Source organism: Acanthopagrus latus, chromosome 24, assembly GCF_904848185.1.
Source record: "Acanthopagrus latus isolate v.2019 chromosome 24, fAcaLat1.1, whole genome shotgun sequence".
Lineage (NCBI taxonomy): Eukaryota > Metazoa > Chordata > Actinopteri > Spariformes > Sparidae > Acanthopagrus > Acanthopagrus latus.
This window is the reverse complement of record NC_051062.1, coordinates 13,905,591-13,932,317: the sequence shown is the minus strand read 5'-3', so window position 1 is coordinate 13,932,317 and position 26,727 is coordinate 13,905,591. Positions and strand designations below refer to the sequence as shown.

The following is a 26,727-nucleotide window of genomic DNA, read 5'->3' as shown; positions in this document are numbered from 1 at the left end:
TGTTTCTGCCTCTGTAGCTGTGTTTGGTTCAGGGGCTGTGTGCTTTGTGTTGCCAATTTACCTGCTGAAAGACAGACTCAGTGGCTGTGTACTTTTTTTCTCACTCACATGCAAGAAAACACCAAATATTATTATGAATAAACAAACATAAAAATCAAACATTGCCATTGTTAGAATGCATCGCTGCCGAGCTAGCATGTTGCAGGTTTTTATATCTATCGATTGTTGTCGGGATGTTAAAACATTTTTCTACAAATATAACAAAAGAAAAAATAACCGAGCTCAGTTTTCTCAGCGAGCGTCTGTGCTTCATTAACCGGCTGACATCATGCAGTCTGATCACGGAGTGGCACTTTGTTGAAGTAATGAGCTGACATCCATCTGTTTTCATCCATCTGCCTATCCAGTTTGAGCCACTTCTCTGCCTCATTCTGGGGGGAATACGATCAAAACAGAACAACAACAAACCAGAGCACACAGGAGAGAAATGAGGGATGGATTACTGGATTGTTGAGTGTGCAGTGGAGGAAATATTCAGATACTTTTGCTTAAATTAAAGTGTAAAACGTAATAAAATGAAGTAATAGCACCGCATATGTTAATGTATATTGAATAACTGATAATTGATCATATTGATGCTGTACAGCAGATACAGTATATGGCCCCGCCTCCTTGTCGTGACGTCACCCGCTCTCCTCCACCACAGCGGCTCCTCCTCCTCCTCCTCCTCCTCCTCAGACCGGAGCAGGGACGCACGGAGAGCGGACCGACGGCGTGTGATTTACCGTTAAACACTTGTTGGACCGGGGACGAGCTGCCATTCGACCATTTTGACACTTTTCACCGTTCAGTTCTTCATCCTCAACACAAATGACGCGAGAAACAACGAGGAAGAGGAAGAAGAAGTGACCGTCAGCTCCCATTCTTCACCTTTCTGCTCACTTCGCACCTACTCTGACCGTTCGGGCTTCCAGCCAGCAAGAGGTCAGTTTACATTACATCGTACTTTACACGTAATTATGTCTAATTATCTTTTTAACGATGGATTTCCTTATTTGTTCGCGTTATTTTTAGCATAACTATGGGCGGAGAGGAATTCGGCTTCTCTGTCATGAAAAATGTCGATTGCATTCCTGTGATATTCCTGTTATCTTTTTTTTCTGGTACTGGTACCACCAGCAGGAGGTGGGTTCAGAATTCAGTCAAATTAACATTAAAGTACCTCTAACTAGATTGTTAACCGAACATTTTCTATTTTGTTCACCGATCTCAGCATGAAAATGTGCGGCGACGAATTCGGCTTAACTTTAATGAAAAATCTCCGTCTATGTTATTCCTGTATCTGATGCTCTGTTGATTTTTCTTCATGAGCTCAAATCACCATACCATCAAATTTACAGTGAAGTTCGTCTAAATATATGTTTTAAACCCATCGTTTGCTAATTTTGTTAGCTAATTATAGCAGAAAATGTGCGGAGAGGAATTCGGCTTCACTCTCATGAAAAATCTCGATTGCATTCCTGTGATATTCCTGTTGTTACCGTTAACTGGCGCTCTGAGGCGTCAGCTAGCAGGAGTTCGGTTCAGAATTCATTCAAATTTACATTCAAGTACCTCTAACTTTATTTTACTCAATCTTTTGTATATTTTGTTTACTGATTTTAGCATTAACAATAGCAGAGAGAAAATCGGCTTCACTCTAATGAAAAGTCTCTCAAGTATTTAAATGATATGCCTGGAGATATCTCTCCCTGGTGCTCTATAGCCAAATGATTCCACAGCCAGTAAGAGGTCGGTTCACAATACAACCGAATTTACATTGAAGTACTTCGAATTAGCTTTGAAAAAGTCAGTTTCTCGTTTTGGTCGCCAATTTTAGCAAAACAATATAGAGAGAGTAATTCGGCTGAATTTCAGTGAAAAAAATCTCTTTAATATTTCTACGATATTCATATATTTACCTGTGTTTGGTGCTCTTTAATGGTTCTCTAGCCAGCAAAAGATGCATTTACATTTAAGTACATTTTCATCATGTTTCTAACTAGTAACTTGCTACTTTTTGTGCTGATTTTAGCAGAGCAATGTACAGATATGAATTCGGCTTCACTTAAATAGAAAATCTCTGTACTATTCCTATGATATTTCTCTAGTTATCTGTCAGCCAGTAGGGGGTCCATTCACTTTACAAACAAATCTACCTTCAAGTACTTGTAACTATTTTTTAGAAGATAATTATCAAATTTTATTTGCTTACTTTTGCAGTACACTGTCTGGAGAGCAATTCGGCTTCAATCCAATAAACATATGTGTGATATTTCTAAAGTTATCTATCTCTGGTGCTCCATAGCTTAATGATCCATCAGCCAACCAGATTTCATTTTAGACACTAAGAAATGTATACTCAAGTACTTCTAATTAGCTTTTAAACCAATCATTCTCTCATTTTCTCCCTTATATTAGCAAAACTCTATCCAGAGATGAATTCCTCTTCATTCCAGTTAAACATTTCTTTTAATATTCCTGTATTTACCTGTCCGTGGTGCTCTGTAATGATTCTTTATGGTGTTAATGCTGCTTTACAGTGAGTTTATAATTGTGAATTAAGGCTTTTCGATTGTGTTTTTTGATATTTAATGGCTTTACAAAGTGATCAAATGACTTTTTATGAGTTTTGTTGCCTTTTATTGAGCCTTGCTGTTCTTTCTAGCATTTTATGTGGCTTAATTTCCGTGATATTGTTGATATACTGCTGATGATACACATACATATTCATGAATTGGCATTAAAACATGCAATTTCAGAGGAAATCTCAGCAGCAGATGGAGGATAAATTAATGGAAATGACAAATTGACAATTAGCGTGTGTGTTGTGGAGCGTTCTCACATCTCCTGCACCTCCTCAGCCCGGCCAATAAGGTCATCTGATAAGCTGAAAATCCTCCCAGCGTCCCTCTATCAGGCAGCCTCAAGGTCTGAAACACACACACACACACACACACACACACACACACACACACACACACACACACACACACACACACACTGATTGTCTTATAGCCTGCAGTCATTCACGACTGTATTTGATTAGATGGAGGCCGATTTTCTGCTCATCCTTGTGTGTGTGTGTGTGTGTATGTGTGTGTGTGTGTGTTTGTGTGTGTGTGTGTCCTGGATGTTTTGGTAAAATATTTCTAACACATCCTCCCTCTTCTGGTTCCTCCTACTTTCCTCCTCCTCACCTTCCTCCCCACTTTTCCTTTTCCTCCATGTTTTCTTTGTGTCTTCTTCATCTTGTCCCTCTTCCTCCTTCTATTCATATCCATGCTAATATCTGTGCTATTGCTGTTCATATCCATGTTAATATCTTTGTTCTCGCTGTCCATGCTAATAACATTCATGCTACTGTGATCTGTGCTAATATCCATGCTATTGCATTCCCAGCTGATATCCATGGAGTTGCTGTCCATGTCAATATCCATGCACTTTCATTTTCTCCAGTCTTTTCCCTCCTCACCCATCCTGCAGCCTCCTTCAGTCGACACTCTCCTCCTTCTCTTCACCACATCTCCCCCTGTTAAACATACAAACATACAAACTGATCTGAAAGTGATGCTGAACACACACACACACACACATTTACTACACTTTCCCATCCCCCTCCCATGAGGCTAAGCCTTAAAACTCTCATGTCATCGTTTTCCAGCTCCGTGTGAAGGCGCACTCCATTTTGTAATTAGTGGCCGCTTGGCACAACACACACACACACACACACACACACACACACACACACACACACACACACACACACACACACACACACACACACACACACACACACACATGCACACACTGTGGTCCACTGCAGTCTTTAAATACTGTTTTACAAATAAGTCTTCCATGAAAGAAGTTATCCTGTACTTAAAGTATGAAAATAAAAACATCAAACTAAATTAAAGTACTGCTCATCTTGCAGTCTTGCCCATTTGAAATGAATATATTTTATATTCTTGGAGTAGATATTTTGTTTTGTATCATAAATCTTAATATGCAAAAGAAGTTACCAGATGTTCTCATGCAGTGTTTAGCTTTTACTTAGTGCTGGCTGTGTTGATGTACAGTAATTATTCCGACTCAACAAATAGAACATCCTGATTACAGTTGTCATCCAGAACTCCTGCTGTGATTTCTGCTGATGAGTTATTACACTTTACTTTTCTGACAACTGCACTGTCATGCAAATCCTCAAAAACTCATTAAAGCCCCACTCCAGTGTATTTGGGTGTTTTGTCAGGATATTTTATGTATTTCGGAATCACTAACTGACAATGTTGATGAGCTACACTGTTTGCCAAATAGTTTTTTATCCTACAATATTGTGCTAAAACTTAGAAATGAAATGCAACAATAAGGCATGTTAGTCACATCTTAAGGCATTGCTGTCCATGCTAATATCATCCATTGCTATTGTGATCTCATTAGTAACGCCCAGTTTTGTCTTACAGCTACAGCTTGTCTCCTTTTTGTCCCCATAAACACTCCTAGAAATAGTCCTGAGGTTTTCTTTAAGATATCCAGTGGTGTGACATTTTTTTTTTAAATTTTGAAATGGAGACTGTAACTGTGGTGACTGGCAGAACTTGAGGCCTGCAAACTCCACCGTCTCCTACAACTCCTGATATAAATCTCAGGTATCAAAAACATCTATTTTTGTCACCACAAACAAGACCTGATGATGTAACAAAATACCCTAATTATCTCATAACTCTTTTATTATTACTTGGCAACACAAGGCTTTGTTCATCAACATTATGACTTAATCCATTAAAAATATGCTAAACCCTTTTCATGGAATTATAAATGCTGGATAATTTGGTAATTAGCTGCTCTGCTTCTCCCCTGAATTGATTACATGAACACATTTTCAGACCATTACAGAGTTTTATTTCATCATCCATCTGCTGATTTATGCGTTGCTACTTGGCTGCCATAAAAGGAGACATTTTAGGAAAGTTATTGCATTCAACACGCTTAATGTTAAAAATTACACTATCTGCTGCCCTGAAGTTGAACTACCGACACATGAAAAATGCTGCTTCCTCTTCCTGAGTGTGAAGCTCTCTTCTTAAACCGCCAGCGGTTGAAGAATCTCCTCCAGCGGCACTAAAACTCGGCACTTAACACACTCATTTACCTGGAAGACCTTCCTGAGGGGAGTTGGGAGCGATTGTAATATTTTACGGATGAATATCTCAACTGATGAAGGGTGGCAGGCGGGAGCAGAGCAGTGCTGCAAACTAATGTAGTTGACCGAGTGCCAGGTTGAGGCTTTTTAGTCATTAATTTCTTTATTTCTGCAGGTAAAACATAAAAGCCCAAACATGAAACAAAGCTGCAGCAGGACATTTGGAAAGAGAGGAATTACCAACTCAGCCTGAGGGACATGATGTTTATCTGTTTATCAGTTATCTTCTCATCTCCTCAATCCCCTGATGCCACTGCCTGATATTGGACTTTGAAACCCACTTCAAGCCTCTATTAGTGCAATCTTCTGACATCATAATGTAGAGGAAATGTTTTGCATCAGAGGAAAAACACACCATCAATTTTTCATGATTCATCATAAATTAGTAACAGCTTGAACTTTAATAAACGAGAAATTTATGCCAGAAGAAATTAGTTATTCCGATGAAAGATGTGTGTGTGTTTAACATAATCTAAAAGCAGTTTACACCATGTTTACACACTGAACTTCTATGTAACCATGGAAACACAGCAATCGCCTACCTTTGTACTTTTTGACCACTCCCCCTTTTGGTTTCCCCCCAAAATGGGCGTGGCTCTTATGTCGACAGAAAGTGACGTACTGCTCTCATCTACTTTGGAAATAATTTCCTGACAACTTAATAAAAAGCCACACAAAATCTAATAGGTTTTTAAACAAATTTAGAGTTTGCCAATTACTTGAGCAGACCAAATAATGACTATGTCAGCAGTTTAATCAAAATAATAATAAACTCATGCATGATCAATTGAAATATAAGGTGAAACCGCTCATTAAAGATCTCCCACCATCAGTTTTATTCCATCCAAGGACGTACTTTCCTTGAGCTCCTGTCTGTTTTCTCCCGCTGGCTGATCGCAGGTGTAAACAAATGTCCAAATGCATGCTGGGAGCAGAGCTGCGTTGCCTCGGGCCACAACAGGACGGCCAGTCCTGTACCTGATTCAAGTAGACCTAATGTGTTTCTGTCCCTGAGGTCAGGACTGAATTAAGCCTGCACTCAGTTTCCTGAAAAATGGATGAAAGAGCTGACCTTTAATGGAGTTTAAAGTCAAAGGAAGCTGAGTTTGGATGTTTTTTTACTCTATTTATGGCAGAAATAATGACTCTGTGGCTTGTTTTGTCTTAACAGACTTTACCAAGAAAGGAAAAGAGCCCATGTTATCAATGTACAGGAGGCGCTGAAGAAACATTTAGATTTTTATTGATGAACGTCTAATGACGCAGCTACGAACACATTTTTTTTTTTTCATTTAATTTTGTTAAATTGATGGTGAAGAATCGTGACTCAGTCGAGTCTTTGGTTCGTTTGATCTTGATTTAAAAGACTTTAGCCCTTCAGCCTCCGTCTTTGATCTGCGGATTACAGCCTGTTTGCATACTAACACAGGAAATTCAGCAGTAGATTAAACTTAAATATTACATGCTTCTGATAGGATCTGTTTTGTTTGCAGGCCTCTGCTGCTGTGTCTCATTCTCTGTCTCATTTTAAACAGCTCTGATGGAAAAACGATAAAGTGTCTGTGAGCATATGGCTTCTGGAAACGGTTATTATAACAACATTCATCCAGGGATTAGGCCCGGCCGACTCTCGGCTAATTAAACTTTCGACTCCCCGGCGTCCTCGCCGCTCCTCCGCTCTGTCAGCCCGACTCAAATGAGTTAATAACGCAGAGTATTTCACCGACTCGGATATTAACGCACCAGTGGGGGGAAAGATGTTCCAGTTTTGAGGAAGGCTAACCCACAAACCCTCCGGCAGTTTGCAAGGATCCCCTTGTGTTTCGTCTTTCTCTGTAGTTGAAATTTCTCTGCCAACGTGAAGTGAAACAAAAGTAAAATGGAGTTCATGTTCCCCAGATGCTGCACATGCTTTGTGTTGTTATGTAAAATGTAAAGAGTCCTGCTTGTAGAGGTTACGTGCAGGGCATCGCAGTCTTGTTGAACTGTTTCTATAATTGCCTGTGTCAGTTTTCCATCAGCTTCCAGGAGGTTCAGTGTGGATTCTGAACTGAAGCTCCTGCTGCGTTTGCCATCTTCCAATTGCTCTTTTTACTTTTCCTGTGTAGCTGTCAGGGCCACCCTCACCGCCTGCTGCATTCAGCGGGGTTCGCCTCAGTCTTATATCAAAGCCTGTGACAGTGTCTTTTGTCTGGCAGCTTGTTATTGATCGCAGCCTCACTCTCGCTGCCCGCTGAGTGCTCATTTTCGAGCGGGAGGAGGGGTTTTATCGACGGGGCGACACGATCCCCAACCAGCAGCGAGTGTGCAGGAAAATGAAATGTCACCTCGGAGGAGTTTGACGGGCTTTCAGCTCGGGCTCCCAGGTGAACAGATGCCGCCATTAAACAAGCTCCACTTTCTCCTCGCTGCATGCTCTGCATCCCAGAGTGCACCTCTGCTGCAGCTTCACTCAACCTCCGGAGAGGAAGCGCTCTGAAACTTCCCACTGTCTCACTTTTTCTCCTGTCATTTTGAGACACGAATTCATACGTCTGCTCAGTTCTGCCAGACTTCCTTTAAAAAAGAGCAGATTAAAGCAGCAGAGGTTTAAAGAAAGGCTAAACTTCTGTGCTGCACGTTCACAGGGGAGCAATGTTTTGAACCGGGAATGTGGTGGAAAGTCAGAGGAGATGGAAGTTTTCGAGACAGTTACCGCTTGCTCATTTAGCCATGCAGCTAACGTTAGCGCTCCTGTTAGCTGACTCACGTGAGAGCTCCGCTTGCCAAGAACCAAACCTCGGTACTGAATTCCCTGTCGTCAAATTGGCGAACCAACACTCCTGACTGTCTTTCGAGTCGTTCAAGAGATGGGAGTCATTGAAGATATTAGAAACCGGATATGAATTCTTAATATTTCTGTTGCTGCTTCTTTTTTTCTGTCTTGCTCTGTTGCATAATAAAGTCGCTGTCGTACGCTGCCCTCCTCTCACTGCCAAGCAAACACCAGTTTGTCGTTTTTTGTTTTCTCCCTCTGGAGTTTTTATTTTTAGATTTTGCTTTTGAATAAAACAAAAGAACTGAGGATGTTCAAAATTTAATTATGATCAGCCCCTCTAGGATTTATCACCAGCAAAAAGCAGAAAACACTAGAAAGTGAGTGGTTCCAAAATATGATCTGGAAGTAGTGGAGAACTTTAAGTGAACAGAGAAACCAACCAGGTGCTATATCTATAGATATCATGACTATCTTTGGTTTTGTGTTCACATGCAGCTGAATTTAGACCATTTTTATGGTTGCAGCTGAAAAAATGAGGAAGTGAAAGAAGCCAAATTGAAAGTTTTATCTCATCAGATAAAATTTGTCCTCAGGGACAGACACTCGCCTGTCAAGACGATGATGAATGGTAAAATTTTGCATATCGCAGTTTAAGAAATTATGTTGAAAATAGACCCCTAACCTACAGTTATTTGCCTTATCGCAGCAGTAGTTTTCTTTGACTCTGGGCTGTGGTTTTAGTCATGTGTCGGCACGAGTTTACACATAACAGCCTTGTTACTGTGTGAAGTACACAAGAAAAACAGTTACATCTGCCACAAAAATGAGAATTTTTCTGCTATTTTTGTGATATTTTGCTCTGATGTGTGTAGAGAGAGTTAAATCAATGCTTTTTCAAAGGGAGTTCTGACCAGCTGATTAGATCCAGATCAGCTTTACACGTCAGATCTTTTTTATATAGACAAACTCCTGCATCAGAATCAAAATGTGAAAATTCAGCCCCAACACTGAAGCTCTAATGAAGATAATCAGTGAGAGGCATTAACATGGCAGCCTCTATAGCCTGTGTTGCTTTAATCAGATTAAAATGGCATCATTAGTGTGCAAATGCAAATGTTCCCGCCGCTCGCCTCATCCTGCAGGAATAATCAGGTCCCTCGTGACTGAAGGGAACAACGTTTTGCAGCAAAACTATTTCTCGCTGCCGCTCTAATCAGATTACAGTCCTCTGCTGACTGTGTATTTTCATACACAAATTGAATCACAGCTCAATTCTGTCAAGGAAATTGGTAACTTGGTTGATACGATCACAGATGTAAATACTCATAACAGACCGAGCAGTGGAGCTAATAAAGCCAGAGAAGGATGAGATGTCTGGTTTGAACTCCCTGTAGGAAAAGATTCCTACTAGTGTGACTGCAGACAGACTAGCTTCTTATGTCGGGTATCTAACCTTTTTATGTATTTTATTATAACTACAGCATTAAATGGTGTGCTGTAGAGCTGCAGAGATGTCCTGATTACAGATCCTCAAAAAGCTTCTATCCTATGGCTAGTTTGTGAACTTCTGTAGCTAGCGACTAGCCGCTAACATGCTAGCAATCCAGGAGCATCCTTAAGTCAGTCAAGGTAGCTGTTTGCCTGCTCCTGGCATCTTCTGCACACCATTTCAGAATATAATTTATGACCTTATACTTCTGTCTGATAACTGTTTGCAAACCATTTCTCATTTCGTAGATCACGAATAGACGTTTATGGTGCAAAGCAGCTAATTACTTTTTACTTACTTTTGCTTTTTGTGCCTTTTCACTCCTTGGAAAAATTAGAGCAGATTATTGGAAATTCCATTTAAATTGATTTATTTAACGCTAATTTTAAAACATATTTGAATGGTTTTGAAACTTAACATTAGCAACAACTGTGAATGTTCGACCTCACTAAGTAAATCCTCTCAGACAGGCTTATAAATTCTGTTGGAAACCAGAGGAGTGTTTGCTGTTACAGCTTCAGACTGATCCCAAAGGTTTTTGTCCACATATTGTTGTTTTGTGCGTCCACCTCATGCTTGACGTTATGTTTCTGCTTTCTGACCTTGCCCACTTTCACACAGAACTTGAATCTCCTCTGGTTTCATTCATTTATTGCTTTTTGATGGTTCTCCCTCTAAGTCACACTCTCTCCCCTTCTCCTGCAGTTCAACGCTCACGGTCTTTGTGTTGATTTAGAAAAAAAAAGCTCTCACTGTTCGGCAGGCAGTCATTATTTCTCCAACACATCCTTCACTTCCTTCAAAAATGCAGTGATATTTCTAAGCTTTATATTCTGCTGCAGCTGCGTTGACCTTTGCAGGCTCCTACTGTGTTAGCGATCTAGAGAATTAATCTTCCTCATCCAGTGCTGCCTTGGGAAGTCTCTCTGGATGTGACTGAATGTAGATGTGTTTATAACTGGCTGGTGGCTCTCCCGCCCTTAAATCCTTTGTTTGTTTCCCTTCCAGATGAAGAGCTGCCAATGAGCGAATGCTACGATAAGTACCGGCCATGGCAGCCCATCGAATCATCAGAGTGACCAACAACAACCACATCCTCCCTCGCTGTAAGTCTGAGGGGACGCTCATCGACCTCAGCGAAGGCGTCACAGGGGCCAGTCTCAACGATGTCAAAGGTCAGACCACCAACAAGCTCTGGAGTTTTAATAATTCATCGCTCACAGTGAAATTACTCAGTCGTGTTGTTGAAAGTGCTTTTATTACTTCTCCGGCTCTTTCGCCTCACTGGTTGCACTTCATTACAGCTTTGCTTACATGCTCCATATACGCTAATGAGCAGGACTAAAAATAGTAGATTATGCAGTAAATTATGCAGCTCATCTGCTTGTACACTTACCTAGTGCTCTGAGAATGTTGTAGTTGTACTCAGACTGATTAAAGATAAGGTTTCATGTTATTTTGGGTGTATTCTGGATGGCTTTGAAACCTGTTTGTCTGATCTGACCTACCCTCATCTCATTAGTGCAACTGGTCCATTATGTCGGTGTCAGCCAAAAAGGGCCAAGCTTTATAATCATTACTTGCAATCCAGACAAACAGACCAGAGGTGATTCAAATACTTTGTCTCCTTCCTACATCTTAACACAAATATCTGAACTTTCTCCTGCTTACATTTAATTTGAATGCATTTGAGGGGAATTATTTAAAAAATAATTTTACTTGAAAAAAATTTTTTTTTAGCATCTGGACTTTGACTTCAGCATCATTAACTGTTAAAGTTTTGATTTCTTTTTCCTTTCCAGTGCCTTCTCCAAGTGCCTTAAGGCTGGACACTTCAGCCTCCTATGAAGCTGCACAGGAAGTGGTCGCCATAAAGGATTATTGCCCGAGCAGCTTCACCACGCTGAAGTTCTCCAAAGGTGATCACCTCTACGTGCTGGACACATCAGGTGGTGAGTGGTGGTACGCCCACAACAACACTGAAATGGGCTACATCCCGGCCGCTTACGTCCAGCCGGTCAACTTCAGGAACTCCTCGCTTAGCGACAGTGGGATGATTGACAGTCTTGGGGAAGGGTACGAGGATGGGTCGAAGGAGTTTGGAGGTTTGGGGGAGTGGACGGGGATGAGCCTCAGGCCCTCCACACTTTACAACAACAGTCCTTTTTCTGTGAACCCCTTCATCTGTCCGTTAGATCAAAACTGCAAAGATGTAGGGGGGAGGAACTCAGCAGATCTTATTCTGTTTGATGCGTTGGCATCTCCGTCGTCTTGCTCCAACTTTAACACCGGTGCAGTCATGAGCAATGGGTTCAGCACCTGCCACATTAACAGTACCACCCCCACCAGCCCAAACCAAGAGGTTTTACCAAACCTCCACAGGGATAACCCATTTTTCAGGAGTAAACGTTCCCACAGTCTCTCAGAACTCTCAGTCCTGCAGGCGCAGTCAAACCCAACCTTACCCTCTTCGGGATTCTTCACAGGCCTTAAGGCTCCTGTACCGGAGCAGTTCCAGAGCAGGGAGGACTTCAGGACTGCTTGGTTAAACCACAGAAAGCTAGCCAGGTCTTGCCATGACCTTGACTCCCTTGGCCAGAGTCCTGGATGGGGTCAGACACAGCCGGTGGAGACCAACATCGTGTGCAGGTTGGACAGTAATGGAGGAGTTGTTCAGCTGCCGGACACCCATATCAGTGCTCACATCCCCGAAGGTCATGTCAGTCATGGAGACCACCAGCAGATCTCCATGAAAGCATTACTAGACCCTCCTCTGGAGCTCAACAACGATCGCTGCTCCACCGTCAGCCCTGTGGTGGAGATCAAGCTCAGCAACATGGAGACCAAGTCTTTCATCACGCTGGAGATGAAGGTGTTGGTAACTGTGAAGAAGGAGAGCTGTCACACTGCGGAGGTGCTTTGTGTTCGAAGCGACTGCAAAGACGGACCTTACACGCCAATCCCAAATGCTTACATTTACAAGGACACAGTCCAGGTGCAGCTGGACAGCCTGGAGCCTTGTATGTATGTAGCTGTTGTGGTTCAGTCGCAGTACATCACCCACAATACAACAGTTTGGGATCACATGCAGAGGAAAGTAACTCTGGGCGTCTACGGACCCAAGCACATCCACCCGTCCTTCAAGACAGTCGTGGCCATGTTTGGGCATGATTGTGCCCCCAAGACCTTGTTGGTAAGCGAGGTGGGCCGGCAGGCAAGCTCCACCCCGCCGGTGGCCCTCCAGCTGTGGGGGAAGCACCAGTTCATCCTGGGGTTCCCTCAGGACCTCCAGGTGGGATTATACTCCAACATGTCCAACTACCAGGTGAAGGCAAACGAGGGTGCTGGGATGATTCGGGGATTTCAGGTGAAACTGGGTAAAGTCAGCAGGCTGCTGTACATGATCTCGTCACACGACCCCAACAACATCTCAGACTTCACTCTCAGGGTTCAGGTCAAGGATGCTCTGGACTGTATCCTCACACAGTTCTGTGTCCAAACTCCACCGCCGCCACCTAAAAGTGGAGCGAGGATAACAGGTCAGAGGAGGTTTCTGAAAAAGAAAGAGGTGGATAAGATTGTCCTCTCGCCGCTCGCTGTCACATCCAAATACCCAAAGTTTCAGGACCGGTGCATTACCAACCTTAAATTTGGCAAGTTGATCAAAACGGTGATCAGGCAGCACAAGAGCACTTATCTTTTGGAGTACAAAAAGGGGGATGTTATTGCTTTGCTGAGCGAGGAGAAAATCAAACTTCGAGGGCAACTGCGGACCAAAGAGTGGTACATTGGATACTATCAGGGAAAGGTCGGCCTCGTCCATGCCAAGAACGTTTTAGTTCTGGGTAAAGTCAAGCCCATTTATTGGTGTGGGCCGGACCTAACAACCACGATGCTGCTGGAGCAGATCCTGAAGCCTTGCAAATTTCTTACATACATTTACGCAACCGTGCGCACGGTTTTAATGGAAAATGTGGGCAACTGGAGGGCGTTTGCAGATGCTCTCGGGTACGGGAATTTGCCTCTGAATTATTTTTGCCGGACCGAGCTGGACAATGAGCCCGAGAAGGTGGCGTCGGTTCTGGAGAAACTCAAAGAGGAGTCTACGAACATGGACAACAAGGAGAGGAAGTCGTTCCAGAGGGAACTCATGATGGTAAGACATTGAAAACTGTTTATTTTGTTTTTACAGACCTGGCAGAAGCCTTAAAGTTAAGAAAACGTGCTTGTGTGACATTAAGTTGACTTGATTCTCTTTTTAGTCGCTCCCATTTTGTGTTTTCTTGACAAATAAACCAGTCCTGTTTGATTTTGAGCAGGAATTAGTGTGGAATCACATCTAAGGTTTGTGTTTTGATTATGAAAAGCTCACATGGAATTGAGCCTTTGTCAGTCAGAAACTGTGAAGCTGCAATTCTTTTTCCCAAAGGAAGAAACTAAAAAAACTGAGCTTTAAAGTGTTTATCAGGTTGTGGACAAAACAGTTTTGAGGACGTCAACTTGGGCTTTAGAAAACGCTGATCGACAAAACATTATCTGACATTTTAATGACCAAAAAACAAAAGAGTAATCTAGAAAACAACAACAACTTATGTGTGAAAAACAGATTTCTTTTATATTTAATGACACTTTGTTTCCTCATCGTCTTTCACAAAGTCAGTCAGCGCTGCTGAAAGTGTCGTCTCGTTCTGTTCTAGGAGAGAATAGAGCGAGTTCACAATCACTGATTTGTCCTTGAACAGAAGAATAAGGTACATAAAGTCCTGCGGTTGGAGCTGCTCTCCCTGTATCCTCCGAATGTTGCATTATTCAGAAAACATTCATGCTCAGCAAAAGCATTTACTGCACAGATAAGTGTAAAAGAAAATTTCCATAACACTGCAGCAGATTTTATTTACAAGAGGAGCACTTTTATCAGTGTCCCTCAGATGGTGGCTGCATCATTAGTTCAGCTTTGTTGAAGCTGAAAAGAACAAAAATCTAATTTCCTAAACAGTCAGTCACCCGCCGTCTGATTGATTAATGCCTCTCTGCTGCGTCGGCCCTCGACATGATTTCTTCACGCCTCCGCCTGGACGATGTGGCACAATCAGAGTGTGCGCTGGATTTGAGTCCTTATGCTCAGTCACATGAATGGTAAACAACGTGTCTTGCAGCCTGAGGTGGCTCACAGCGGGAACAGCCATCCCATGAAAAATGAAAGGAACGGGGGTGTGTTGGAGGATAAAATCCTCCAAAGGGAGGCGCAGAAATAAAAGTTAACATCTGCAGTTTGAGCGAAAAACAACTCTGTCAAGTAAACGCACGCAGGCTTCGATGTGTTTTTCCTCTCCGACAGCGCCGGCGTCCTGCGGGGAAGCAAAAATTGGCCCGAGATATTTCCAGCGCCAGACACCATTATTCAAGAAGTACTTTAGCAAAGTACATTTTCCAACCGCTGTTTATCCGGGCAGAGTTGATGAAACGCGCTCAGATGGCGGCCACCGGAGCAGCTGGAGGTAAAGAGCCTCGCTAAATGTTGAGGTGAAGAAGAGTGTTACTCATTTCCTGTTCGTGCCTCCTCACCTGGACTCACCTCGCCCTGTTTGGCTGCGAGTCGTGCGACCTCCACATAATCTCGCTGAGTCTAAAGCAAGGGAGGGACGCTTTTATGTTTTATGAAAGGATTTTACTCTGCCGGCTACCTTCAGCTCCTGCTGAGGCTTTAAACTATGTGTGTGCACAAAGAGCACCTTGGTTTTCTTATCTTTGAACCGGGCTCCATCCTTGACTCTGCTGAGCTCCATTTTCTTTTTTTATGAAAGGAGAACACACAGATTTCATCCAGCAGTTTTCTTCTGAAGTCAGAAAAGCTTTAATCTCCAAGGACGAAGTAGAAATTCGTCCTGTTGACCTTGATGGAGAGATTTTTCCAGAAGTGTTCGACCGCTGTATGGTCGTCCGTCAGATTATAAACCTAAACATACGTTTCACTCCGAGTTAGAGGGACAGTTGCCAAAACATGATTTCATAATGTCATGATGCTCGGCCAGCTGTTCGCACCAAATTCAATTTAAAGTTACAGTTTATTGACAAAACCAGCAGGTGACGGTGACTTTCTCTCTGTTTCTGCACCAATGATCTGAGGTTAAAATGCCCATATTGAAGTAGAAAAGCGCATTAAAGCTGAAACAATTAGTCAGTTCAGTAAAATATTGATTAACAGAAAATTAAACTCTCAACAACTTTCGACTGTTGGTCAGAAAAAACAAGCATTTTCTCTGACTGGCTCTGAACGACTGATCTATTATTAAAGGAAACAGATGAATTAATAACTAATTTAAGAATTATTTATAGCCCAAACACACAAGACTGCAGAGGAGATCAGTTAAACACACTAACCTCTTAAACTTGTGCATTTTCTCTTCATGTTTCTGTGAAGTTTGATTCAGCACAGTCTTCTTCATCTTTATCCACATCCTTGATGTTTTCTTCCAGCAAAATCCAACAAAATCAGGACGGCGGTTTCTTCAGCTGCAGCACCACATCAAATACGAAATGTTTGAGATGCACATCCTCCCTAAACTCACTCGACATATTTGATGTTTTTAGAAACTTAAAGAGCTGGAAGATTTTATTTACACTTTTGTTGAACTGAATATTTGGGGGATTCAGACGCTTTTCATTTTGTTTTTCGTTTTTAGGACAAGAAATTTTCTTTCACAGCCTTCGTGGCCACGTCTGACGATGACAGAAACATTTGGTAACACTTAAGTTTACAGGTCTGTAAATTTTATTGGGAGTAGGTGGTAATTAGCTCAAAACTTACTGGAAATGCTTTGACACGATAAAGTGAGGTAAAGGGAAGTCAGACAGAAACCAGCTGGAAATTAAGCTGCAACGACCGACTTCAGTTCAGCGGCCTGCTGAGAGGAAGTTAGACAGAAACGAGTGGGAAATAAAAATGAAGTTAAGCAGAAACAAGTTACAAGTTTCCTGGAAAGATATCAAAGAAATTGTCAGCTGATTATTAACTGCTTACTGGAAAATAACAACAGAATATTGTTTTCAAGACATGGAACCAAACATTGATTTCTGCTCTGGATTTATGGGTTTAGAAGTGTCTTCTGTGGATGTTTGGCTTCAGTTTGGATATGAGATTATTCTCTGGTTGCCGCTAACGATTGTTTTCACACAAGATGAATTTGTCAATTTTCTTTTTGTAGTGTAAACACGGAAAATGCTCGTCACAGTTTCCCAGAGCTCAAACTGACGTCTCCAGATTGCTTCTTTTATTCAACCAACAGACCAAAACGCAAAGACTCTTCATTTATTGTGATAAATGACAAAAAAAGCAGCAAATCATCACATTTTAAGAAGCTGGAATCTGAAGAATCTGCAGTTTATCTCTTCTTATCTCTCTCAGTCTGTTTTTGTTTGCCTCCCTATCAGTTTCCACTGAAAGTAGATGTATTTTTCTCAAAAGAACAGGTTGTCTCGAGGCTGAATTTCTCCTGTATTTTATCTCAAACTATTTGTTCCTGCTGCAGAAAGTCACAGCTCAGTTTTCTGCTGTAAACAGTCTGTGGTTTGTGTAGTTGTGTGTGTGTTCCCTGCGACATTTTCCCCGGAGAGCAGTAAATTGTCATCAGGCTGAAGGAACAAGGTCCAGTGAGTCACACAGGCTTGAATTACTAAACCCTCTCCTCGAGGAAGAAAATAGCTCGTCTTATACGAGTGTTGCTCAATAAAACATGCACAGAACCTCTGGCTTCAAAATCCTTGATTAGGAAACAAGGAGCTTGGTGCTTTTCTTCAACAATGAGGCTTTTATCCAGTCGGAGCGGCTCTTTTTCTGGAAGAGATAACCAAATCTGTGCTAATCTGGACAATGTTCTGAATAAAAGTGTCGAATTCAACCCCAACGGGTCCAAGATGCAGTTTAATGTGCATTTTCTTTGAGCTGCTCTTGCGTATGCAGATGAACTAATTGGACAGATGTGCCAGGAGAGGATGGGACGGAGTTATCTGATCTCAAGGGGACGAACTGAGGGTTGAGTGGGAGTCGGTGATAAGCAACAACTGGAGACACTTTTGCTTCATTGTCCCCCCTGAGGTTTCTGCAATGAGAGGGGAGGCGAGGAGGCGGAAAAAATGGGTTTGGTTAAAGCGATGTGTGAAGTGGAAACAGTTCAAATGACCTTTCGCTATTGGCGTATAGATTTCTGACGTTACTCAGTGCACTTGAATGCACCATGAGGTCAGAACCTGTGGCCGGTGGCTGCCAATTTGACGACAGGGAATACAATACTAAGGTGGGGTATTTATTTGCAGGAAACCCGGGGCCTTGTCAGCTAAGTGGACTGCTTACGTTAGCTGCATGGCTGAATTCGCTAAACTCCGTAAATCGCCTCTGTACTGGATTCCATGTCGTCAAACATGCAGAGTTCTGCAGAGTAAAGTTGTCCCTTCATCGGGAAACTCTGGAGGACATTAAAGGGAATGAAGTTATTTGTGTTTTTGTACTCATTCTAGTTGAGGAGGTATTTGTGGGATTTGAGATTCACGTTAAATATTTCATCGTGGTTTGGGGAGTCGAAAGCTTGTTGTGTTCTGCTCTTTGTGTCTTTTACTTTGATGTATCTGAAGCTGATCTGCTTACATAACACCGCCGAAAATACATCCATCTCTTTTTGTGTAAACCAGTTTTTATTGAACAGTCGCACAAACAAACGTCGGCTAATCTTAAGAGTCTCACGTGTTGAGCTAATCAGTTTAGCAGCTGGACCACAGTAACACTGGTCAGCACTGTTAACCCTAAACATCCTCTCACAACAAGGACTTCCTGTTGATTTCTGAGGCAAACTAAGACGTGTTTTCTGGTGTAGGTTCGAGAATGTGTCTGAATCTAAACTCTGGCTTCTGCAAAAGTGCAAAGCAAAGAGAAGTTGTGGGGATTTCTGTAAAGCAGAGAGATATTTCTGCTGTAACCCCGCTGGCTTTAATTGCCGCTCTGGAGTGTCTGAAACATGAAAAATGAAAGTGCTGCAGCAGAAGCAGCTCTTATGGTTTCTCCTCGGGGTTCAGCTCTTCCCTTCTCGTTTCCACACCAGCCGACAGGTGTTCTTATGTGAAATGTGAGCAGGCATTGATGAGGACGGATCTGGAGGCCCCGGGGGCATCCGACACCGCCCCGGCAGATCTTTTAACGCCGCGGCTCCAGTTACGACGGCAGAGGACAAATGAGAGAGTCCCTTCAGTGGAGCAGAGTGTCGTTTAATAATAGATCCATGCAGAGAGGCGGGGCGAATCAATTCTGCGGGGGACGTAATCAATCCCCGGCTTGTAGACTCCCGTCTAAAAGTCATAAAATGGCTCAGAAAATGAGACATTTTAATAAATGAACAGACGCCTCAATCCACTGTGCCGATAAAAATGGTAATTAAACAATTCATTTTGAACATCAAACCTTTTATCAGGACCTGACTGTTGCAGATTCATTGGACCAGAAACTCGAGTTGTCATAATACCAGAATTTCTAACTTCAATACCCTGAAAAATATTAATATTCAGCACCACACTCCATACCGAGGGGAAAACCTGACACAACACTGAGGGAATTTTACTTAAAGATAAATGGACGCTGCAACAGTACCACAAACTAGAGACGTGTCAGAGAAACACAAGCTCCTCTGCGGCTGAAATAGTTTCAGAATAACGTCTTTTTGTCAGGTGAAATCAACGCAGCAGAAAGACCAAACTGCACAGAGACTCTGAGGGGTTCTCACATTAAATCCTCCTGTCAGTTCCTGCTGAGTAACTCGCTCCACAGAGGAAACGATTGATCTGAAACTGCAGAGTCAAAAGCAAAAGTGTTTACTGGAGAGCAGCAGGCGAGGACGCGTGGATCGCTGCCAGACTTCATCTAACGGGACATCTCAACCAAACGCAACCAATTAGAGGCTGAATGTTTCTGTAGAAGTCGTGTGTTTGTGTTTGTGCCACTCGTGATGGAGCTTGAGGATTTGGCATATTAAACTGAGCAGAAAGACAGAAAACAACCTGTTAAAAGAGAGACGAGTGTTTAAGGACAAGAACCTCATCTGGTGGAATTGTTTCTACCAAACTCCACTGAAGAAATGTGAAATTTAAGCTTCATGCCTGTGAGTTCTGCTCTCATTTGTCTTGTGCGTGGTTTCTCTTTGTCCAACTCATTTTTTGGACGAGTCATTGTAGTTTAAACATGAAGAACATCAAATGTGAATCCCAGCCTGAAGTCTAATGTTGCTTCTGGTGGCGTCAGTGATGTTTTTTTCTTTTTTTTTTTGCTGCGGGGAGTTCATCCTTTGTAGATTTTTGGAAACAAACCCCTGTAGTTTTGTGGGTTGAAATACAGTTCAAGCTCAGAAATATTCTTGTGGTGAGGGAGAAGGACCGGTGTGACTGTATTCTCCCCAGTAAACACTCCGCCCTCTTCAGTGGTTCCAGCCTCTCCTGACTGGCCGGCAAAGGAGAGCCAGCAAATCTGAACAAGATTTGCATGAAGCCAGAGATTATTATCCCTCAGATCTGTGTGCACGTCTCAGAATCAATCACCCGCTCGTTCTGTTCAGACAAACATCAGGTTTTCTGATTCCAGCGCTGATTTAAATATAGTGTCTCAGCTCCCCACAAGAGTGGAGCACATGCAATCATATATAAAGACTACTCGCTGGGGAAAAAACTGCTTTTGAATTCAGTCTGAAGGCTGAAAGTTTGTAGTTTCAAAGAAAAGATATGAAAAACTGATATTTCAGTTCCCTTTTCAAACAAATTACAACAAAGTTTAACATAAAAAAAAGCCTTTTATTCTTTCTCTCTTTCTTCTTTGTCCTTTATTTGTCCTGTGTGACTTTTCTCTCTGTCCTTCTCTTCTCTACCTGTCGTCCTGTCATCTCCTCCTCCTCCTCCTCCCTCGTCCTGTTGAAGCTTTTGTAAGAGAAGCTCATTTAGTTGACAGCCGCCCGGTCAGCTGTCAGCTCCGTCTGTCCGGCTGCTCCGGGGCTTCCTGCAGGTCGACGCTAACTCATATTTTTCAGACATTTAAGCCCGTCACAGAGCCGACTGTTTTCTATATTTAGACCAGAAGCGCCTTGTTATTTAATAATGTGGAAGCAGACAGTGAAAACAGAGAAATCCATAAATAATACATGTCATTGTGCAGCTGCAGAGAGAACAGGATTATTTCAGCAGTTGTACGAGCGCGATTAGATAAAACTGTCAGGAATGAAGTCAAAATGAAGAAGACGACTGAACAGCTGACGAAGTGTCTCTGAGCAAGACGCCGACCTTTAACCTCCATCTGTTTCTCTTTGAGCTCACGAGATGTGTCTCACGGTGAGATGACTTAACAAAATTCTGATGTGGAGAACTTTTCCCACCAGAACCGGACTAAAACGTGCACGTTGAAGGTAAACGTCTCCACCCCTCCGACCTCCTGAACCTTTATTTTGAAGCTCCTTCCTGTCGTGCCTCTCTGCTTTTAAGCCCTTCCGGCTTTGGGAGCTCCTGATTTGCATTTGAACACATCATGCTCATTTCCAGACAGCAGGCTCAAGTGTGGGTCTATATTTAGAGCTGAACCTGTGTGAAGCCTGAATCAGCAGACGGGCGACATCACAGGAGGAGGCCAGAGTGCTCGTGGGCCAGGTGGTGGAGAGACATGGAGGCAGACATGGAGAGAGAGGGGCTGAATACAGATCCACTGGGCTGTTGTGTGGTGCCTGTTTCAAAACCAAATAATTCATCATGTCTGTCTCTTAACTTCGTCGTAGGTCATTCAGGTTAATTAACGTCATAACAGAGCCGCAGATAAAAGAGATGCGAGATAAAGGAAGTGGAATAGGCTGTTAAAAATAGATTATTCTAATAAATGGAAATGGCGTGACCTTCAGATTAAAAGGTTCTTCCTGTTTTAAACGCCAGCCGACACATTGATGAACAGGATTTATACACATGCACACAGAAAACCACACTGTGACAGTGAGTGGATTACTGAACAGGTGTCGTCGTCACAGGCCACTGAAGTGACTGCTAACAGTTTGTTATACGACTACAAAGAGACAGAAAACAAGAGAGACGTGGAGAAGTCTGACAAAGAGGCTTTAAACTACCACAAGGAGACACAAATGGACCACAAAAAGATGGAAAACAACTACAAAGACACAGAAAACAACTACAAAGAGACACATAACAACTACAGAGAGACACAAAACAACTACAGAGAGACACAAACAACTACAAAGAGACACAAAACCACTACAGAGACACACATAACAACTACAGAGAGGCACAAAACAACTATAGAGAGACACAAACAACTACAGAGAGACACAAACAACTACAGAGAGACACAAAACAACTACAGAGAGACAGAACAATTACAGACACAAACAACTACAAAGAGACACAACACAACTACAGAGACACAAAACACCTACAGAGAGACACAAATCAACTAAGAAGACACATAGAACAACTACAAAGAGACACAGAACAACTAATGTGATGTCTCATGTGAGGTATGTTTGAATTGTACTTGAGTTCTACGTACGTCCGTCACCTTCCATCACTCTATTTTCCAAATCACCAAATTAAGCAGAACGGTGAGGCAGATCTTCAGTCTTGTGCACAGAGATGTTAATAATTAATCGTTACGGGTATAAAATGGATGAATAATACATCAGCACTTAGCGGAGTTGATTCCATTAGTGCAGGTGTTTGGATCAGAGACACTTGACAGCAGCAGAGTCGCAGAAGGTTTAATTCACCTTGATTCCATGTGGGATGTTTGGTTTCATCTGATCCAGCTGTTTCCTCTTCTGTCCTCTCGCTGCAAGACGATCTTAGAAAAAAAATGTTTCCCAACTGGTGAATATTAATAAATGTTCGTGCACACGGGTTTGTAGAGTATTTGCTTACGTACGCTCTCGTCTTCTGCAGTTTATCCTGAGTGCAGTAAACATACGAGCGATAATGATCAGTTGATTAAGAGAAGATGTTTTTGATATTTTTCTCATTCCTGCTTCCCTAAATATCACGATACGATGTGTTTACTTCCTCATATGTGACCGTTAACTCACCGTCTTTGGTTTGTGGACTTCAGGAGGTAATAATCTGTCTCGTCTGTGGGGAAGTTTAGATGGAAACTTCTTTTTTTAATCACATTTCATAAACAAATCACTCATTCATGAAAACAATCTGCAGATATGATCTTTTGAGCCCTCAGTAGACTTCATGTTGAAGTCTTTTACATGTTTCGTCCAATAATTGTGTTGAATATTTTGATTTATGGCCATTTGTTGAACGATGACGCAGGAAATCCTACATTTGATATCGCTAATTATAATTCTACTTGACTTACTCAGTGGCTGTGTGTCGTCTGTTTGTACAGATGTAGATTTGAAGGTTAACAATAATCAATAATCAATGAGATTAAAGTGGCGTCCGACAGAAGAAGAAGAGGTTTTTGTTCCTTGTGTTTCCGTCACTGTTTCATATAAACTGTTTCACAGCTGTGTGATCAGAATCGTGTCATCGTGTCGATATACTGTCACTGATCGTTTATTGGAAGCTGATTGACTGAGTGAAGAGAAAACAGAGTGAAATTTGGACTTTTTGATTGAGATGACAATGTTTTGGTAGCTGGAGTGTGTGTGTGTGTGTGTGTGTGTGTGTGTGTGTGTGTGTGTGTGTGTGTGTGTGTGTGTGTGTGTCTTTGAAGCTGCCTCTGACTGACAGCGAGGCCGATTCGCTGTAAATCACTCGAGCTGCATTAAATTAAGCCGAAGCTTCGCAGTCGAAGGTTCTGAAATGTCTTTAATTTATTTTTTTTATTTTCTTGGTCTCGTTCGTCTCTGCAGCGTTTTGGGGGGAAATCTTGAGACGTGATTTGCATAAAAAAAGCAGAGAAACAGAAGTACATTAACTTCCTCGTTGGATGTGAGTCGTCAGCAGTCGGACCAGATGAATCATGGCGCGTCACGTTCGGGCTGACGGCCATTAAAAGGAATCTGTCTCCAGTTTCACGCGACACTGAACACAACGCTGACCTCAGGTCAGATCTTACAGAGACGATATTAAACTTATTCAGTGTGGAAGTCACATCTACTCAAGTACAGATCGGAGCTACATGTACACTTTCATTCCTCTCACAGGGAAATGTTGTAGTTTTTACTTCTTTACATTAATGTAAAGCGACTTTACAAGAGAAGAGTTGATAAATTTTATGTTTGTTAGCAGTTAAACACAAAACGAGTTCAGCCGAAACTGTGAAACCACAAATCAATTATATGATTGACTGAAAATTTTATCGTATGAACAAAAAAAACTATTCTGTAAGTTTATATTTCTGTTTGTTTAACATGTTTAACTGGTTTTGGGAAAAAGTTACACGTACAGAGTTCGATGTGGTTTTATGTCAAGTTCAGGAAAATCTTGTTAAATGTGAAGATTTTGAATATTTTCTGGTTTCTCTCCTCTGTGACAGTTTGTGTTGTGGACAAAACGAGACATTTGAGGACGAAAGTTTTTTGAGTTTTGGACATTTTATGAAGAACAGAACAATTAATCGATCAGATATCTCTCATTGATCATTTTCAGTAGTTTCAGTAAAATCTTTGACCTCAGCTTCTAAAATGTAAATTTTTGAACCTCTGATCGACGTTTTTATACACAAAACAACAAATCAGTTTACAGCCGCAGAAGCTAATTGATTAGTCGTCAGATTTTAGATTAATTTCCGACTGTTTTGATTCTTAATTAATCTGTTCGCGTGTCGCTGTAAGAAAAACAAAGTCTGGTTCCAGTTTGTTCCGTGTGAATATCCTCTGGTTTCCTCTGTGACGGTGAACTGAAGATCTTTAAGTTGTGGACATTAAGAGACGTCAACTAATTCATGAAAGAATTTAATCAGCAGTGAAATCGTAGTTTCAGTCCACGTCAGTGTGTTTTCAGGCGTCCAGCTGTCTCGGCTGTCAGTCACCAGCTCGATCTCGTAAAGCTCATTAACGCAGCTCACGTGTGATCGCGGCCTCGTGCCTCATATTTATTCTCAACCTTGTGCTTTTTGAGCCTGCGTTGACATTTCTTGTGTAAACTCGTGTCGCGGCCTGAGGTGTGTGTTCAGACGCCGCTGCAGATGTGATCCCAGTGCTGTTTCCAGTCAGCTGCTTTTGTTAATGCTCAGTATTTTCCAACCCTGGTTTAACCGGGTCATCTGCAGCCCGAGGCCCGGTGCTGCTCGCAGGACGGGTTAAAGCTCAGAGGCGCTCGGTTTTTTTTCTCTTCAGGAACTCCGGATACTGAACTCCATTAAGTCTCTAATAGTGACTGTAAAAGTGCTTTAAACCTTATTGTGTGGAAGCTGATGATGGTAAAAACAACAACCTGCGTCTCTTGTCCCCCGTTAGGCGCTGCTGAAGATGGACTGCCAGGGTCTGGTTGCCAGGCTGGTGCTGGATTTCGTCCTGTTGACCACGGCGGTGGAGGTGGCGTCGCGGTGGAGGGAGCTGGCCGAGAAACTGGCTCGAGTGTCCAGACAGCAGATGGAAGCGTACGAGGCGCCGCACCGCGACAAGAACGGCCTGTTGGACAACGAGGTGAGACGCCTGAACAGACATCTGCACTGTCTGGCTGTTAGCTGTTAGCGTGAGTTAGCTGTTAGCTTGACTCCATGTTGTCTCTGTCTCGGCCCTTCAGTGCATGTGGAAGCCGGCGTACGACTTCCTCCTGACCTGGGCCGCCCACGTGGGGGACAGCTACCGAGACGTGATCCAGGAGCTCCACCTCGGCCTGGACAAGATGAGGAACCCGATCACCAAGAGGTGGAAGCACCTGACCGGCACGCTCATCCTCGTCAACTGCCTCGACACCCTCCGCAGTGCCGCCTTCTGTCCCACGGGGTACGGAGACTTCGCCGTGTGAACGCTTTCAACCACGTGGAGGAAGATGTTGGTCCACTGGTGCAGAGTGGACTGGACTCAAAGTTGGTTATGGATCCGACTCCTGAGGCTTTCTTTGGCCTTCCATCTTCAGGTCAGACTTCGTTTGGAGTCTTGGATCGTTACGGTCGATTGGTTCTCGATGGACGACTTCGAGCGCTGGATATAAAACTGACCTGACTGTTTTTATGGCTCCTGTTTGTCCCGCTTTCTTTTTCCTTTCACTCTTCCTCTGTCGCTTTTCTACCTCACCCTTCCTCTTTATCACTGTCTGTTTCTTTGTCTTTCTCATGTTTCCTGTGTCCGATTCTTCTTCTTCACCCTCAGGACGACTTCAGAGACCTCGACCGCTGCGTCCAGAACCACACGTGACTGTGAACTTTATTCTTTTCCGGCCTCTCGCTGGTGTTTCTTTATAAAAATGTTCCAAGTTTCATACATGGAAACACGAACATCATTTATCAGTAATTAGCTTGCCAAACACTGTTAGCCGATAAGCTAACCGTACATGTGACTGAATGCAGTCCAGAGTCTGTGCTTCTATTTTTTATATTCGCAGAACACGGATGATGATTATCGACAGCGTTTAGATTTTGTTCATGTCCTCACGTTTCAGCTGCCGTCAGTCAAATAAAGACATTTTTGTACTTTAAAAAGCGAGGAAACACTGAGAACTTCAGTCGACAGAATTAGCTCGCTAGTTAGCAAGACAACTAGCTATCAAAAGCTAATGCTTATTAGCTATATATATTTAAATTTGGTAACATTAGCTAGCTATTAGCGAGTTAACGTGATTTGTTGTTCTTCTTATGATTAATAGACATTTTAATCGAACATTTCCAGATTTGCACACAAAGACGTTTTGATTCATTAAAGATTCTGTGATGAAAATGGAACTAAAATGATTTTCAGATCAGTAAACTTAATATTTACTTTAATATTCCATGTTAATGTTCCGTTGAATCTGATTTTCCATTAAAGGTCAGAATCTTGTTGACCTCCTGACGACTTGCAGCAGAACTACGATTGTTTTCTTGTGTTACATTCGGCTCCAGTTCACCTCAGTTTACTGCTCGAACTCATTAAATACTGTGAGAAGTATCTAGTTTCTGTTGACGCCTTCGTCTCTGATTGTTTGATCTCAGCAGCTTTAATCGATCAGCTTTTTATTGTTCATTTCTACATTTCCGTCTCTGATTCGCTGTTTTCTCTTCGAGGCGTTCTGTGGCGGCTGCAGTGTTCCCGGTCTGTTCCACGTGAGCAGGAAACGTGCGAGGAG

The 26,727-nt window shown here is 42.5% G+C and overlaps 1 protein-coding gene across 3 annotated transcripts; it reads left to right on the top strand.

Moving 5' to 3' along the window:
- Positions 1 to 724: 724 nt before the first annotated feature.
- Positions 725 to 25,576, top strand: LOC119015216 (SH3 domain-binding protein 4-A-like). 3 transcript variants are annotated; one of them, XM_037091024.1, is made up of 5 exons: positions 725 to 1,013; positions 10,498 to 10,664; positions 11,292 to 13,645; positions 24,918 to 25,106; positions 25,207 to 25,576. In XM_037091024.1, exons 2-5 carry the CDS (start codon positions 10,541 to 10,543, stop codon positions 25,429 to 25,431), a joined length of 2,892 nt encoding a protein of 963 aa, XP_036946919.1. In that variant the 5' UTR covers positions 725 to 1,013; positions 10,498 to 10,540; the 3' UTR covers positions 25,432 to 25,576. The 3 variants fall into 3 exon arrangements, with proteins under 3 accessions (XP_036946919.1, XP_036946918.1, XP_036946920.1); XM_037091023.1 differs by having other exon boundaries at positions 726 to 984; XM_037091025.1 differs by lacking the exon at positions 725 to 1,013 and adding an exon at positions 2,927 to 2,970.
- Positions 25,577 to 26,727: the final 1,151 nt, after the last annotated feature.

Excerpts from the sequence above, each read along its gene's own strand:
- LOC119015216 (XM_037091024.1), top strand. The coding sequence starts at position 10,541 with ATGGCAGCCCATCGAATCATCAGAGTGACCAACAACAACCACATCCTC. Across the intron at positions 10,665-11,291 it reads CAGTCTCAACGATGTCAAAG|TGCCTTCTCCAAGTGCCTTA; the intron begins GTCAGACCACCA and ends TTTCCTTTCCAG. Across the intron at positions 13,646-24,917 it reads TCCAGAGGGAACTCATGATG|GCGCTGCTGAAGATGGACTG; the intron begins GTAAGACATTGA and ends GTCCCCCGTTAG.